Genomic DNA, 16,340 nt, shown 5'->3' with positions numbered 1-16,340 from the left:
TATATTTATTCCTTCCCCCCGCCAAGAATACCTGATTACTGTTTTAAAATTAAAATGACACACGGAAATGAAAATCCTTTCACAATATCCTTCACTAATAATGAATGACTTTCAGGTTTTAATGGCTATATAACTATATGTTGCACCACTCCCACATATTTTACACAAATGGGGGCAACTACCTATTTGTCCCTGGTGGCTCAGTGGTAAAGAATCTGCCTGCAATGCAGAAAGCAAAGGAAACGCAGGTTCAGTCCCTGGGTTGGGAAGATCCCCTGGAGGAGGGCATGACAACCCACTCCAGTATTCTAGCCTATAGAATCCCATGGACAGAGGAGCCTGGTGGGCTACAAGTCCATAGGGTCGAAAAGAGTCAGACACAACAGAAGCGACTGAGCACACATGTATTTGTTTAGTATCTTGCTTTTTTTTCATCCTTACAATATATCTTGGCCATCTTTTCATATCAGCATTTACAAATATACTTTTCTCTTTTTAATAGCTGCACAGTATCCTATTTTTTGTGTATATACACATTATTTTTTAAATTATCTATTGAAGGATGTGTAAGTTACTTCCAATTGTTTACTTTCCTAAACACTGTAATGAATAACCTTCCTAAGAAAGTTTAGAAGGATCTTCAGGCTGTGTGACATTTGTCAACTCTGTAGTTGACAGTGACAATGACAGTGTCGATGAGAGTGACCCAAACAGACTCTGCACCGAAGGGAGGAGTATGTTTCCTTGAGTAGAGGAACAATTCTCTACAATACTGTAGCCAACAAGTTCAGAGATATTAGAGTTGTCAACAGGTGAAGCCACCTTAGCAAGAGGGCCACCCTGTTCTGACAGTTTAGTAACAGCAGAGACTTGAGGCAATTGCTCAGCACTGATTGTGAGATCAGAAGAGGATTTTCCCTGTTACAAGCAGGGCTGGGGAAGGGCTCTGGGTCCCCCCACCCCCAGACTGTCTGGAAACAGACAAGGATGGGCAGCAGAGCTCCAAATCAGGCAACAGCACGTGTGAAAACAGCAGTGATTTATGAGGAAACTCATAATTCACAGACCAAACCTCTTCCAGCAGAGGGCAGTGCCTCAGATATCAGGCGGGACTCGGGCCAGCTGGAGCCAGAGCTGGAGACTTCGCGGGACAGATTACACCAGCCCTAGGCTGAGAAGAAACTGAACTGAACTGTCCTTTGGATACTGTAAGTGACATTGGGGAGTACTGGAGAGACATATCAGGACTTCACACTAATTTGCTTGTTTTCTAATATCTAACAATTGGGGCTTGGTAATCTCTTTTTATACAGTTGGGCCATTAGGGCTTGCAAGGGGGGTTTGAGGTCATTTTTAACTCCACTGGCTACTTACTCTTTCAGGTTTCTGGGTGCATGCCCGAGTCAAAAAAGGAGTGACGTGCCTAAAATATAATCTAGGCTTCTGAACCCGGGGCTCTGTGGATGTGACACAAAGTTTACAAATAGAAAGCAGAGGGAAAGATATGTAAGAAGTAATAATTTTATCTAAAAATAGAAACTTAGTGTGTTTAACCTTAGAGTCCTTTGATTTGAATTTCAAAGATTATGAAGGATGGTCATTAAAACAAACTTTAACTTGGGAGAGCCAGTCATGCAAATTGCTGTGCCTTACAAGATAATGAAAAGAGTTAGTCTGCTGGCCTAAACAATTGCCAATCCACGCTTCCCTGCTGCGTAGCGGTTGGAATCAAAAAAGAGGCAAAACTGAGTTAGAGTACCTTAATAAAGTCTACTTCTAATCCTGTTGTTTTTTTGAGCCTGGTGATAAAAAAGAAAGGAGCGACTCTGGCATTTGCTGGTGGAGACAAGGCAGATTTGCCAGGTGATAAAGTACCCTGTGTGTGTGTGTGTGTGTGTGTGTGTGTGTGTCTGTGTGTGTGTTCAATTATTTGTCAGCACGGCTAAAGAAAACACACCACAGAGGAAATCAGAACCATTAGTGAAGTCGAAGGCTACTTTGCACGCGTTCCTTCGAAAAATACCAAGTGGAAGGAAGATCAGCAAAGAGAATCCACTTTCTTGGCTGTTTTATTTTCCCTGCCGCTTCTAGTCCGGGGATGTTTGGCTTGTGCTCCGGGTCGTCAGATCCGCCCCAAGCCAATCGACTCTTCAGGCCGGGCTGGGGTCCGCTGAGAAGCGGAGGGGCTTCCGCGAGGTCGGGGTGGGACTGTCCGCAGCATCAGCAGCAGAAACAGCAGCTGCGGGCGACCGAGCGGAAAAAGGAGACTCCGGAGGTCCCAAGAGAGGCCCTTTGCCAAGGCCGTAGCCCCGACCCGAAACCGTCCCCGCCGTCTCGCCCAGCAGGGCGCGGCCCCAGCGCCACCCGGCTCGCCCCAGAGAGGTGGGACTTTCCCCACCGGAAGTGATCCTGTCCAGTCTCGGGGAACTGGGGCACCTCAACCAGTGTGTCAGGGAAACCCTTCCGGGTGTGTGCTGGGGGGGGGGGGGGGGGGGGTGAGGAAAAAAAAGAGGTGGGTTCGCTTGGAGTCCCAGCGGCCGTCGCCGCTGGACGGCCCCCGCCCCTTTCCCCTCTGCGAGCGGTAGCGCAGGGGAGGCGGTGAGACCGAGGAACCGGCCTCTCGCCATGGCCTTGGCGTGACAGAGTTTCCCGGGCGGCCGGGCGGGTGCGGACGGCAGGGTAAGAGGCGGCGGTGGCGGCCGGGTCCGGGTGGGAGCCGCGGGAGGCGGCCGGCCGGGCTGCCCGGCTGGGGCGGGGGTCAGGCTGGTAACGCGCGCCTTCTCCCCCGCTTCACAGGCCAGACGACACCCGCGGGAGCCGCGGCCCAGAGACCCGCCCGGGCGACAGCGACTGGAGCGGAGCCCACAGGCCCGGGCCGGCTAGGCGGCGCGAGCAGGAAGCGGGGTCCCTGGGCCCCTTTGTGTGAAGGGCGAAGGAGGGGTGCGGGGCAGCCCCCGGCCGCGGGCTCCTTGGACGCCTGTCTTCCCGCGGGGGTCCCCGTCGGTCCTGCGGCGTCACCCCCCCCCCCACCTCCCTTCGCGGGGCGCGTCTCGCCTCCCCCCGCCCTCCTCCGGGCTGCTCAGGGCTCGCCCTTTCCCCACGCCCCCTGCCTGGGCTTCAGTTCCTATAGGAAGGGCATTACCATCCCATCCCCACCCACCCCGACACTTCGCTCTTTCCCCTCCCCCTCCTTTAACTTCCTCTTCTTCCCCCGTCGGGCCCTCGGCTCCTCTGCACTCTCCTCCCGGGTTCGCAGATTTCCGCCCACCTTCCGCCTCTCCGAGCCGCGCCGCAGCGAGCGGGGTGTTATTTTTCCCTCCCTTTGGTAGGAGTTGGTGAAGGTGAGACTCAATGAGGGAATACAAGGTAGTGGTGTTAGGGAGCGGAGGGGTTGGCAAATCCGCCCTGACTGTGCAGTTTGTCACTGGGACTTTCATTGAGAAATATGACCCCACCATTGAAGATTTCTACCGCAAAGAGATCGAAGTGGACTCTTCCCCCTCCGTGCTGGAAATTCTGGACACCGCAGGAACTGAGCAGTTTGCTTCCATGAGAGATCTCTACATCAAAAACGGCCAAGGTTTCATCCTGGTTTACAGTCTGGTTAATCAACAGTCTTTTCAGGTAACCAAACCAAGTCTTAAGATTTGTAAGAAGGGGGTGTGGTAATCCTACATTTACTTCTGGTTTGCTTGCACCGTGCGTAAATGACTGTTTTGCTTTTGAAAGTTGGACATGGCGCATTTTTGAGGTTACTCCTGGCACGGAAAAGTATCCAGTTGTTACTGTAGAGAAGACTAAAGTCGCAACCGTCAACAAATGTTTTAAAGTTATTTTTAAGTGAAAGAGAAGTGAAAAAAGAAATGTCAGCTTGTGTATGTTTAGCCTGGACTATAGCCTTCTGAAGTTGCTTGTTCAAGTCCACAAGCCTTCGTTAAGGTACTCAGGCAAACAACATTTAAAAGATAATCTCGGGCAAATAGAGCACTTTGTAGGGAAAATTATTTGGAAACGATTATCTGTTCCACAGATAAATTCCTCTGCGTCTGCTTCGCCCTCCCCCTTTTTGTTCTCACCCGAGTCTCTCAACCAGATTTCTAAATCTTAGGGCTACAAGATGATGAACTCAAGACCTGCCTTCTAGGTACTCTACTTACTTGGAGCGTGTGAAGGGAAGTTAGTAATTGAAAAGACTAGTATCTAAAATTAATAACAAACAAAAATCTAGAATGACTCTCTCTCTCTCTTTTTTTTTTTCAGTTCAGCCAAATTGATTCTGATAACATTGACTATATAGAAAATATGTGGATCTGGGAACACGGAACAAGTGCAGATTTTTAACCCCCGGCTAGGTGGTGGTCCAGTTTCTCTGGAAAGATCTGTCGTGTCCTTCACTGGGAGACAGACTGGAGGTTTAACATTATTTTAAGAGATGCAATAAATGTTGCTATTTATTCCTTGAAAATAAATAACCTCATATTGACCCATTATATTGACTTTCATTGATTTAGGAAATGGATATTTTTTTTTCCTGCATTTAAATGTATGCACTTAATGTTGCTTACTTAAGAGACATTAAGTGCTTTAGCCAAGCCATTGTGCTAATTTCACTTTTCTTAGTATTTTATCTTAAAATGAACTTTCCCAGTGACCTGATGTAGCAACTTCAGGGTTTCTTTTTTTCTTTTAAAGATAAGTAATGGGTACATTAATCAAAGTTGCTGTGACCAGACTAAAGTTCATTTTATGCAGACTTAAATTCCAAAGCACAACTGTTACAAAAGCATTTTTGTCCAGAAAGTACCAATGTGCTAAAGGTGCTATTTGACAGACGTTTTCTTTCTACAGGATCCTTGGGACATTTGTTATTCTATTAGCTGACTCTCTTCAGGTTGGCAGTCTTTTGAAGGGTTTTTCATAAGATATCCATTATAGCTACTTCTTTTATACACATACATAGGGAATGAAAAACTTCCATTATTTCAGTAGAGACTTAAAACTCTTTTAAACCCAAATGCCATCAGTTTGGATTCTCGGCTGAACTTGTTTCTATAAGGACACAGGAGAAAGAAGCTTAACCGAGAAGACTGAATTGATACGTGATCCAACAAAATTGTTGCAACTATCAGCTGTATGTTTTTGTAAATTTTCAGTCCCTTCTTTTTCCTTCATCCTGCATGTAAATTCTGTGTGCTGTAACTGTTCAGATTAAGCACATGTGTTATATTTAAGTCAAACTTTTCAAGCTATTTACAAAAAATTTCAAGAAGTGCAATGTATTGGTAAATTACACTAACTATACAATTATTACATTGTCTTAAATCGATACTACCCCTTGAAAATTGACCCTCCTAGAGAATTGCTAAGGCTCTTATCTTTTGTAATTAGTTGTAATTACTTAGAAAAAGTAATATATACGAGGGAGAAAATTCACATAATATACCCGAACATAGGCAAAGGAAAATTTGACTTCTTCCGGCCCAAATCTGTCCCCCTCCTCGGCATTGTCCCTCCCAGGAGCTGCTCACTAGTGTACAGTAACTTCTAATACTGAAGGGTATTTTAAGGATCAAGGCATACCATTACATTTAAAACGAAATACTGAAGTGTGTTTGGTCTTCTAGGCGCAAGGCTGTGTTTTCCTTCCCACCTAAAACACTTTCTCTCAAGTGCTCTTGCTAAATGGCTAGGAATGCATAGATGCTGCAATCCTGTGCGGGGGTAACAGGTGTTACCAGGAGTGATGACAAGCTGGCATGTTTAAGGACATGGCCAAACACCCTTTTGGATTCATCATATTTGGGGATTTGCTTTTGAAATCAGTGTCGACTGAGGGAAAGAAGTGACTAAATGAGGCCTAAAGTTATTGTTCAACCTACATTTTATATTCTTGACAAATCCAGCAGGAGGGCCTGTGGAAAATATCTATTCCTACTTCAATGGAGAAAGTGACATTTTCTCCATTTGGGTGTGTGGTTTTATTGTGGATTCAGCTTTCTCTACTCACTGAAGGATGACTTCTTGGGATATTGCAATATTTCTTTTATGGTTATGCAAACAGCGTAATTTTTTTCTTTCTCTTTGTGATTGTTTACATAGGATATCAAGCCAATGAGAGATCAAATTGTCAGAGTGAAGAGATATGAAAAAGTCCCACTGATCCTAGTAGGAAATAAAGTGGATCTGGAACCAGAAAGAGAGGTTATGTCTTCAGAAGGCAGAGCTCTGGCTCAAGAATGGGGCTGTCCTTTCATGGAGACATCGGCAAAAAGTAAATCAATGGTGGATGAACTTTTTGCTGAGATCGTCAGGCAAATGAACTATTCTTCCCTACCCGAGAAGCAAGATCAATGTTGTACAACTTGCGTTGTCCAGTAAAAAATAAAAAGATAACCTCAATCATGGCCATACCGAGCAGGTTAGTTGTTGATGGAACCTTATGTTTTTGATCAAGTATAACAAAAAGCTTAATATTAATACATGTGGTACCTTAAATTTCTTTATTTTTGAAACAAAACATTTCCATTAGCACAAAATAATCAACATTCAATATAGATAATTAAAAGAGAGACAGATCAGTAAAATGAAGGTAAGAAACTGTCTGTACTCCCAGTACCAAGATTCGTTTTTTAAAGTGAGTTTACTGTTCTCTCTCTGATCTCTAACATTCCTTTGGGGTGGGGTGAGTTAAAAGATAATTTTCCCTGTTTGGGTGATTTAGCATTCAAAGTGCGTGGGAGAACATCCAGTAATAACTTGAGAAGATGATTAGTTTTGTGTTTTCTGTGCTTTTCTATCATGAGCTGGAGAGCTGCTTTAATTGAAATCATCAATTTACTAATCACCCAAGTGCTAGATTTAGCAGAACGATCATTTAATCAAGTTCATATGTATGTTGCACTGGAGAGACTTAAGCGACCTCTGATAATAACAAACTACAATGCCACAGCGTACCTTGACTCATTATGAATAACATGGTCCAGATGAGAGACCGGTGAGATCATCTGCAGTGTGTTTAGAATGCACAACTCCAAGCCCAGGAAACACTTATATTCAGCTTAATAAATAATGGAGTTAATAAGAACAATGGCAAAATCATCAAACCTCTCATTGGGCTAAATAACTTAAAAAAGGTGTTTTTTAAATGAATGCAGTTTTTGAAAAGTAAGGTTCTATAAAACTTACCGATCATTTAAAATAAGATAACTTTATTCATATCACGATCTTTTCATCTAGATTGTAATTAGGCAGATAGTCTCACTTAGGCAATAATACCTAGATAATAAGATAAGACAACCAATATCCTGGATGACTGAGAAACTGCAGAAAATGCCAGACTAGCCAGACAATATCAGGAATGGAATTGATTGTTTTGAGCCAAGACTGACCTCAAGTCTAAGAGGCAGTGTTGCAAATGGCAACAGCCATTTCAGATCACACAAATGATTCCTAATCAAAGGTCTGGCTTTATATGTGCTCCCTGGAGAAAAGACTAACGGTCCCTAATTTATTTTTTCAGACAAGATTTCCTGTCAGCTAGTGTCATCTTTGAAAATGAAGGATGACAACGGTGCTTTATTATTCAAAATGCTTTCACTCATCAACTTTTGAGCATACCAGAATGTGATGAAAACACATTTGTTGTCTTATACCTAGCTCCATCTGTTATCATATGGTGTCACTCTGCAGACTGTAGCCCAGTGTATGTTTTGTTGATAACATCATACTTGCAATATAGTTTTTTGAGGCAGTATGTAGGTGACTGAGTCCAGTGTTCTTATTTCCACATTGTCTCTTCTTAAATCTCAAGCCAGCTTCAAGTTCGAACAAGTTGTGTGTGGTGTTGCATCTTTACCATTATGCTCTACTTCTCTGACATTTTTAACCAGGCAAATAACATGTTGTATGCATTTTAGTTTTATCATCTTTATAAAAAATTAACCAGCTCCTGCAAAACATTCCCAATTTTTCCCCCATAATTATTGCAGACAGCTATTGGAAGGAAACAATAAAATGGATTTCATACATGTGGAGGGCCACTGTCTTAGTCAAGTTGGCAAATGAATGATGTATAAAGCTATGTTTAAAGCTTTCTTATTCTGAGTTATTTCTGAGTTTATTTTGCAGCTTTTGTGATCTAAATTACTTTTAATCTGTTTAATTACCTACAGGAATAATTAAATAGACTTTTTAATATCTCAAGCAAACTATGTTTGTATTTGTTAACTAAAGTACTAAAATCAGAAAATAATAGTATCAATAATTGCTTCTTTTATAATAATGGATTAAGTTGCCTGGGTAGTTTTTGTTTGTTTTTTATAAGCAGAATACACAATTAAAGGTGTGAGCCTTGAAATCTAATCAGCTGGATTTCTAAAAATGTTACAGGGTGTCCCCTGACCAAGATCTTTTAGAACAAAACACTATATGCAGTGCAATTTTTTGCTATCAAATATGATTGAACTGATGTGGTTAGGTTATCTGTAATCAGAGGTCCATAAAGTTTGTTCTTGCTTACTATTTATTTTTAAAAAGTAGGTGATGGATTCTGAGTCCTGTAGCTTGAGTCACAGAGCTCTGAGGTCCATCAGTCCCAGATCTAGATTGAAGGTAAACTTTGACAAGTAAAGGTGATTTGAGAAATGTTTGTCCTTAATGTTTAGAAGAGAACCTTGTCCACATTAGAGATAGTAAGACTCAGATAAGTCAGAAGGACTGTGATTGTTGTAAATAGTTTTCTCTTTAATTGAAAGGGAAAGTTTATTAATGCTCTAAGAATTACTTCTGATAATACCTCACATTTATTTCTTATCACCCTTCAATTGGAGTCACCAGTCTCCTGCCCAACACCTGTTTATCTGCACGTCTCCCAGGATGGTTTCCCCACCTTTCACCCTCCCATTGGCAGTAATCTCAGTGTAAGTTTGGAAGCAGTGCCAGATTCCTTACGTGCTGCTTTCCTTACTGACCTGAGGAGCCTGCCATCAAGTGCTTTGAAGGACTTCATTACTGTGATACAGTGTTGCAGCCTTATCTTGATTTTGTTAACTATATCGTAGCTCCTTTCTATTGATGTAAAGAGTTAACATTTGGCTGTTGTGATATACTGTTGTTGAGAATGATTAGTGTTTTCTTAACCATCTTATAATACTATAACAGAAGTAAATCACAGTGCTGTGGGGGTTTAGGGAATGGAGAGACCAAAGTTAGAGCAGGTTGCTCAACATTCAGGGTTCTTTGTTGTAGGAAGCATTGCATTCTGTGCATTGCAGAATGTTTAGTAGCATCCTTGGCCTCTACCTATCAGATGCCAGGAGTATTTCCTCCATCCCTCTGTTGTGGTGAACAGAAATATTTCCAGACATCGCCAAGTATCTCCTGGAGGGCAAAATTGCCCTGGTTAAGAAGCACTGATTTAGAGGAACTGGGAAGCAGTAGCATTTCAGTTAGGCCTTGAAGAATGGGTAGGATTTGAGTAGATGGGGGAAGGGTAGAGGCGGTTTCAAAACAGAAGGAATGCAAAAGAGAAGCAAAATAATATCCTAAAAATGTTCTGTTAATTCCCTGAAAAGTGGGAAGTAAAGTTACTCCTAAAATGTGAGCTTTTGGTAAATACTGGCATATAGGGTTTTTTGTTTTTTTTTTAAGATTATTTTTTCAAGGATCCCTATATCTCAGTCCAGTATTGACAGAAGTTACTGTTTTGTTTTTTTTTTTTTATTAAAAAAAAACAGGAATATAAAAAGGTGTTCTTCACTACAGTTAGAAGGTCTCCTGCAGGATTTTATCGTATTTTTCTCTGTATTATGAACAGGTTCTCCCAACGAGAGTAAGTGGTGCATAAGAGTACCAAACACCAGGAATCAAACTGAAAGAACAAAGATCATTATTTATGTCGGCCTCAGTTCATTATATATGTCAGCCAGAAGAAAAAGGGAGATTCTTGATTCAAGACTAGCACATCATTTCACGTGGCAGCAGAATGCCCAGGATGTTAACAAAGGCTCCTGAAAGGCTGAACCATCTATGAATGTCATTTTAGTCTAGCTGGCCTTACTATTTCTAAACACAGTGAAATCAATTAGCATTTCCAGCTGTTTAAAATAAGTGTGTGGAATCAGAATTGTTTCAAATCTTTTTTCCACCTTTTAATTAGATATGACATGCTGGGGATTTAGCAGACGTGAGGGGGACATCATGAAAATTAAATCACATTGTATACTTAAAATGCTGGCATTTTCATGTCCAAGTTAAGTATTAATCATATTAGTAAAACACCAGGGTGGAATTCTGTTGCTGAAGTTACAGTTTCAGATAGATACTTCCTCCCCGCACCCCCACATCTTGCATGTCACTGTAGAGAAAATACCTAAGCTTATCTAAATGCTTATCTAAATGCTTGTTTGTCATCCAACTCACATAATGAGCCAAAATGGAGCCTGTAACATGGCAGCCGTGGGGGAGTGTGTACTAGGGTACACACAGACCTGCAGTGGACCTGGGGTAAAGGAGAGAAGAGAGTTGCCTCGTCCTTTCTGCCCTCTACTTCTCCCAGACCTTCACTGACATTTACAGGGCTCATGGTTTGGGACTGTTCAGAGTGGATAGGTGCCTAGTTAGACCTGTTCTAGGTGTCGAGGTGTCTGGTGACTAGAATGACTGTATATCTGTTCCTGCTTTGTTTCCTTTTAACCTCAAGATTAGGCTTTTATTGCAGAATGAAATGCATTTGAGCCATTCACTTTTACTCTTTTACCTCTATATCTTAGAATGAACCATCAGTAGAATTAACAAAAATTGCATCATGGAGTTGGAGAATTGCCACTGAGGACGTATTCTAGCCATACTTCAGGAAAGATTCTCCTCGTGGGATTACTTCACAGTGGAATTCTAAAATCCAGAAGATAACTATAACCAAGAAAAACTTAAATCCTGTCAGCTGTTGGAAAAATTTATCCTACTAAAAACATACTCCCAAATTCCTTTGATTAGCCACAGTCTTAGGAATATAGGATTCAGAAAAAGCAATTTAGGGTGGAAGGGAACAGTCCCCTACCTGTTTAATTCAAAGTTAGCACCTGGGATCAGATCATTGGGCTCACATTGCTGCTTATTGTCAGTGGGCATGGTCATATTATTTGAAATCTCAGAATTGAATTCATCATATTAATTTAAACTTAGAGATTTTAGGTCTAGGATGTAAGAAAAATAGTTTTTTCTTTCTACCCTGGGTTTACTGTAAATTTTCAGGGTGCATGTTCTCCTTGAAGCACAGGTCCCCTTTCATTTGCATATTCTATGCCATAGGTTCAGCTTCTGCTCTCTGTGTTTGACCCTAGTTCTCTCACTTCACCCCCTAAGAAGCTTCATCAGTGTTACTCGTTACAGTGGAGAAACAAACAAGATATTTAACAGAAATATTAACTGTCAACAGAATTCTAGCCTAGTGCTTTGTTAATATAACTAATATTTAAATGGGATACGAACATGCCAAGTAAAAAATGTGAAGCAAAATGTAGTTTTTAAAAAGCTCCTTTGGTTAAGTCCCCAGAATATCATATGTATAAAACTGGAAAAAATTAAAATTGATTATGAGTACACATTTATTTTTGCTAAAAAGAATGGTAGTAAATACCACTGTATTTAGAAATGCTAAATCCAGCTAAGCTAAAAAGACACTCATAAACTGCTAAGCCTCTCAGGAGCCTTTGTTAATATCCCAGGCATTCTGCTGCCACGTGAAATGATGTGTTGGTCTTGAATCAGGAGTCTCCCTTTTTCTTCATGCTGACATAAATAATGATCTTTGTTCTGTCAGCTCTATGTTTGCTATTCTCGTGTACCGATTTACCCCACTTGGGAGACCCTATTTCATAATTTCCTGAGCAAAAGGTTTGGACTGTTTGGGATTTCTTTTTTTTTTTTCTTTCCTCTCTCTCTTTCATAACAAAATCTAATTAGAAGAAAGTGGAAAAGTGAAACCAGTCAAGCAAGAATTTGAGCAGAAGCCTCCACAGTTCAGATTTGTTGCATGTCTGGCTGGAAAGTTGAGAGTGAGGACAAGGATCACTTGTGTTCTATCTCACAAGCAGCAAGTTATACTTCTGCAGTGTGTCTAGATGTGATATCCTGAGAGTTAAAAAGTATGACTTTGACCAGCTGCCTTCAAAGCTTCTGGAATGTTTTTTAAATGAATGAGAGTTTTGGTACACTGGAAAGTTTGCTTTCACAGTATGGAGCAGTAACATTTGCGTTCTGTGTACTTCTAATCTTAGAAGGACTGTCGTTTTTCTCTTAATGCATGCTTTTGCCTCAGGATTTATTACTGCAGAGCATTAAAATGTAACACTCTCTTGAAAAGTAGTAGGTATTAATACTTTTAATAGTATGCCTTGTATTAATATTGTTGAATCTGACCTGGGATTTATTTGTGTCTCTTGATTTCACTGGAGTATTCTCATCCTATGGAATGTGGGTAGACCAAATGTTAACCAGGTTTTTAGAGAGTGAGAAATATCACATATATCGCCTTTTATTTAATGTAGATTATGGTTAATAAGCTGATTTGTATTCTTAGTGTTTATTTTGGCTAGAAATAATTACTATTTCCTCAATTTTATTTCAGAGAATACCTGAATTATTAAATCATCCAAGTCTTCCCTATTTGAGACATATTCGTATTTGAAAATCCCCAACTCTTTGTAATTGCTTATTTTGAAAAGTGTGGATTAAAATTTATAGTCAACTTATTAATTCATATTAATTGAGGAAAGTCCAGTTTGAATTACTGAAAAATCCTCACAATGAATTACATATAGAATGAAATACTGTTGTGTTCAAATAGGTATAAAAATGCAAATGGATTTCAAAATAAAAATATAAAGGTCTTTAATTTGGATATCAAAGACATAATCCTGTTCCTCTAGAAATTTAAACATAGTTGAGAAATGAAAAATTACCTGACATTGACACACAAAGTGCTTTCACATAGTGCCTTATGTGATATTTATTACCACAACCCTGTCAGGAAAGAATTTTATCCTTATTTTCATGATGAGCAAACTGACTTTCCTAAGCTTAAATAACCAATGTCCTGATTAACAACTTCTTTTAATGCAAAAATTTTTTGAACTTTTGCATATTATCAAGTTAGTTTATAATCACTATACATTTAATACTATTTCCCATTAAAAATATGAAAAGATCAAAGTAGAAGTAACATTCTCCACTTTTATTCTATTAACATCTTTTAAACATGTAAGAATTTAAATATTGTATACTTTATTCAACGAAGTATGTATTTCATCCAATGCATCATTATAGTCTTGCTATAATTTACTGACTCTTGAACTGCAGAAGATTATTTTTACTTAAATTTATGAGGAACACAGTGAAATTCCACTTTACGATTTTGGTACCACTTGCATGTGTATAGAGATCTGTTGTCAGTGTTCTCATTTTAAACTGTAATCTATATTTCTGCATTTTTATGATATTTTTATCTTAATTGCAGATAAAACTCAGAGGAAATTTGCACAGATGCTGCTTTGGAGAACTTTACAACCTGGGTTGCAGAACTGAGCCTTGGTAAACCTGTCTCTATTACAGCATGTTGCCATACATCTGATTAAGTGCATAAGGTCTTTGGCCTTCAAGATCCATTGACCTTAAACAGGATTGCTTAGCACGTTTACCATATGTTTAAAATCTGTTCTTTATCAATCAGTCCTTTTGTAGCTTTCTAAGTTCTTAATGATGGCTAATACGCAAGAATTAATTTTTAATATTTTAATTGATTTCTTTAATCAGTTTCTCAACTTGTATTTATTAAATACTCAAGCTCAGTATTACCTACTCAATGCCTTTTAAAAGAAAGTTATAATGGAGAAAAAAATTGAGCCTTAAACAAATGGTTACTTCTGTATATTACCTCGCACCAGTGCTTCATTCTATTTGTAAAATCTTTCTCCTTTAAGTGATTGGTTAATACTTTCAGACTTTGTTTACGTGTGGCAGTGTTGTAAAAAGAAACTAAAGATCACATTTTACCTGTGTGGATGGACTATCCCTTTTCTTCAAGTGCAGTTTGTGATGTGTTTTTGTGTTAACATGTTCTGAAACTTATGGTTGATATTTGAAATTGACTGTAGCGCATTTAGCTTAAGAGTTAAGCATTTGATTCCATTAGGTTTTCACATGTGTTAATCTCATTTACAGCATCAAATTGCAGCAGTAACATTTTCCTTTCTGTGAAGTTCTAAATTTAGTTATGACCTACTTAGCAATGCCTTTGAAAAGGGATATTGTATCCATGGTAAATTAATTGTATACCTAAACAGAGATAGCTCAGCTTTGCCTGTCAGGCTTGTAAGTGACATCTAGTAGACTTCTGCACATGTAAAATTAAATTCAAATAAAATCATATACACTTTGTAGTTCTTAATATTTGTCTTTTTGAATAATAGTTTAAAGCAATATTTGTTAAAGTTTTCTTGCACTATCACAATTGCTTTTTAGTTATTTCTCAAGAAGCATGTTTGTAGTAGAGACAAAAATCTGTGTAACAGGAGGGAAGATAGCGCCAAGTCTCTGGGCGTTTTTTTCCTTTGTTTTTGTTTATTCTTTTTGCAGATGTGCTTCTAATAGCCATTGCCTTCCATGTTGTTTACCTAATCAGCACATTTTGTCTGAATACTTGAACATTTAACAATAACACAGGTATAGAAACAGAAAGTAAACTTATAGAGAGTAATCTTGTGATTCAGTTCTAACATCATGACAATGAGCGCTTTTTCTAGCAATGATTTTAAAATTTTGTAAGTTTGACAGTATTTTGTTGTTGGGTTTTTACTTGGTTTTAGTTGTGTGCTTTTAATTCGCAGAAGTTAGTAACTGCAGCTCACCTACTGCACCAAAGTTCTCGATTTTAGGAGCCCAGCTTTAGTCATTTGAACATGCTTCTAAATAAAACAAAACAAAGAAACCAAAACCAGACTTTTGATCTATAATAATAGCTCAATAACTTTGTCAAGGAAAGCTCTAATATATGCAGTGATGGTTTTTGGAAGGGTGTGGCAATTTTAAATTTATATTGTGTGTGATGTTCAGATAAAGTGATATCTACATTCATGTGATTTATTGGTCAGTATGACCATTAATTATTGTGTAGAAATTAATTAAAGTTTGTTTTCCTTTTTTAAAATCGTGTTGCATTTGATTCCTGATCGAATTCCCTCAAAGTGGACTCTTGATCTTAGATTTTGAATTTTATGGTGAGATTGTAAGGGTGGAGGCAATTGAAACTTAGTTATTTATAAACTGCTTGAAATGAATACCTAATTTAAGTTTGCACTTTAATACCAAACTTAAAACCAAAAGCTCAGTTCAAAGTAGGTTAAGTGATTGTGGTTCATTTTTATTAGCTTTTGTGAAATTCTAAAGGAATCAAATAATTCATGATGATTTAAATTTTCTGCAGACGGATTTTTTTTTTTTTTAATGCAGTGTTTCTTTCCTATGGATAGTTCTTGTTCTCTCGCTCTCTTGCTCTGTCACTGACCTCAGCAGCAAATTTAACTTGAATTCACTTAGGATCACAGGAGTCAGGGGAAAGTGATTTAAAGGTGATTTCTCCAGCACATTTTAAGAAAAGGGACCAAAAGTTATTTTAGCTTCCTCAATAGATTGCATGTCAAGTTGCTTATTAGGATAATAAATTAAATGCAATATATGTCTCGTCTTTACTATGGCATCTGTTTAGGAGTTGTTCAAATCACTGCAGTAGGGCTCGGCAAATAAAATCATGTAACCTATTATCATGGATCTAATGTACTGTAACTTTATCAATGAAAGTTAAAAAATCTCGAATAACAAGTACAAACATTGAACAATGACCTATAAATATTTGTAAAAGTAAAATTTTTCCAATAGATTTCATTCTTGTCATTTTGTAAGACGACCCTGCAGTCCACATATTTGTAACTTTTTTAATAAAATAGACATCTGTATTACTGAAGTTGGTTTCTTGAATTATTTGATGTATCACTGCTTGTTATTTGCTAACTTGTAAATCTTTTTCATAACATTTTTTAAACTTTTGATAAAAAGTCATTACTTTTTATCAAAATGATAATGTGTATTGCAGTACATATTTAAACAAGTTAAATGTCCCCCTGTGTTCTTAGTCACCATTCTGGCATATGTGGGAAAAAACTGAGCTATATCCTAAAATGTAATATTTAATCAATTGAATAACTTATAAATAAATTAGAAATTCAAAATAATGGGTAAAAAAGAATAATGACATCCCATATGGAGAAAGTGGCCCAGCTGCAAATCTA

The 16,340-nt window shown here is 38.8% G+C and overlaps 1 protein-coding gene across 2 annotated transcripts; it reads left to right on the top strand.

The window, feature by feature from the left end:
* The first annotated feature begins 1,110 nt into the window (after positions 1 to 1,110).
* RAP2C (RAP2C, member of RAS oncogene family) lies at positions 1,111 to 16,015 on the top strand. Of its 2 annotated transcripts, none has more exons than XM_061408326.1 (4): positions 1,111 to 1,208; positions 2,797 to 3,624; positions 6,100 to 6,418; positions 13,514 to 16,015. In XM_061408326.1, exons 2-3 carry the CDS (start codon positions 3,352 to 3,354, stop codon positions 6,376 to 6,378), a joined length of 552 nt encoding a protein of 183 aa, XP_061264310.1. In that variant the 5' UTR covers positions 1,111 to 1,208; positions 2,797 to 3,351; the 3' UTR covers positions 6,379 to 6,418; positions 13,514 to 16,015. The 2 variants fall into 2 exon arrangements, with proteins under 2 accessions (XP_061264310.1, XP_061264309.1); XM_061408325.1 differs by lacking the exon at positions 1,111 to 1,208 and adding an exon at positions 2,493 to 2,679.
* Positions 16,016 to 16,340: the final 325 nt, after the last annotated feature.

Source organism: Bos javanicus, chromosome X (genome assembly GCF_032452875.1).
Source record: "Bos javanicus breed banteng chromosome X, ARS-OSU_banteng_1.0, whole genome shotgun sequence".
Taxonomy (NCBI): Eukaryota; Metazoa; Chordata; class Mammalia; order Artiodactyla; family Bovidae; genus Bos; species Bos javanicus.
The sequence above is the reverse complement of the archived record's forward strand: the minus strand, read 5'-3'. Positions and strand labels throughout refer to the sequence as shown.

Coding starts and splice junctions, on each gene's coding strand:
- RAP2C (XM_061408326.1), top strand. CDS start 3,352: ATGAGGGAATACAAGGTAGTGGTGTTAGGGAGCGGAGGGGTTGGCAAA. Junction 3,625..6,099: donor TTAATCAACAGTCTTTTCAG/GTAACCAAACCA, acceptor TTGTTTACATAG/GATATCAAGCCAATGAGAGA.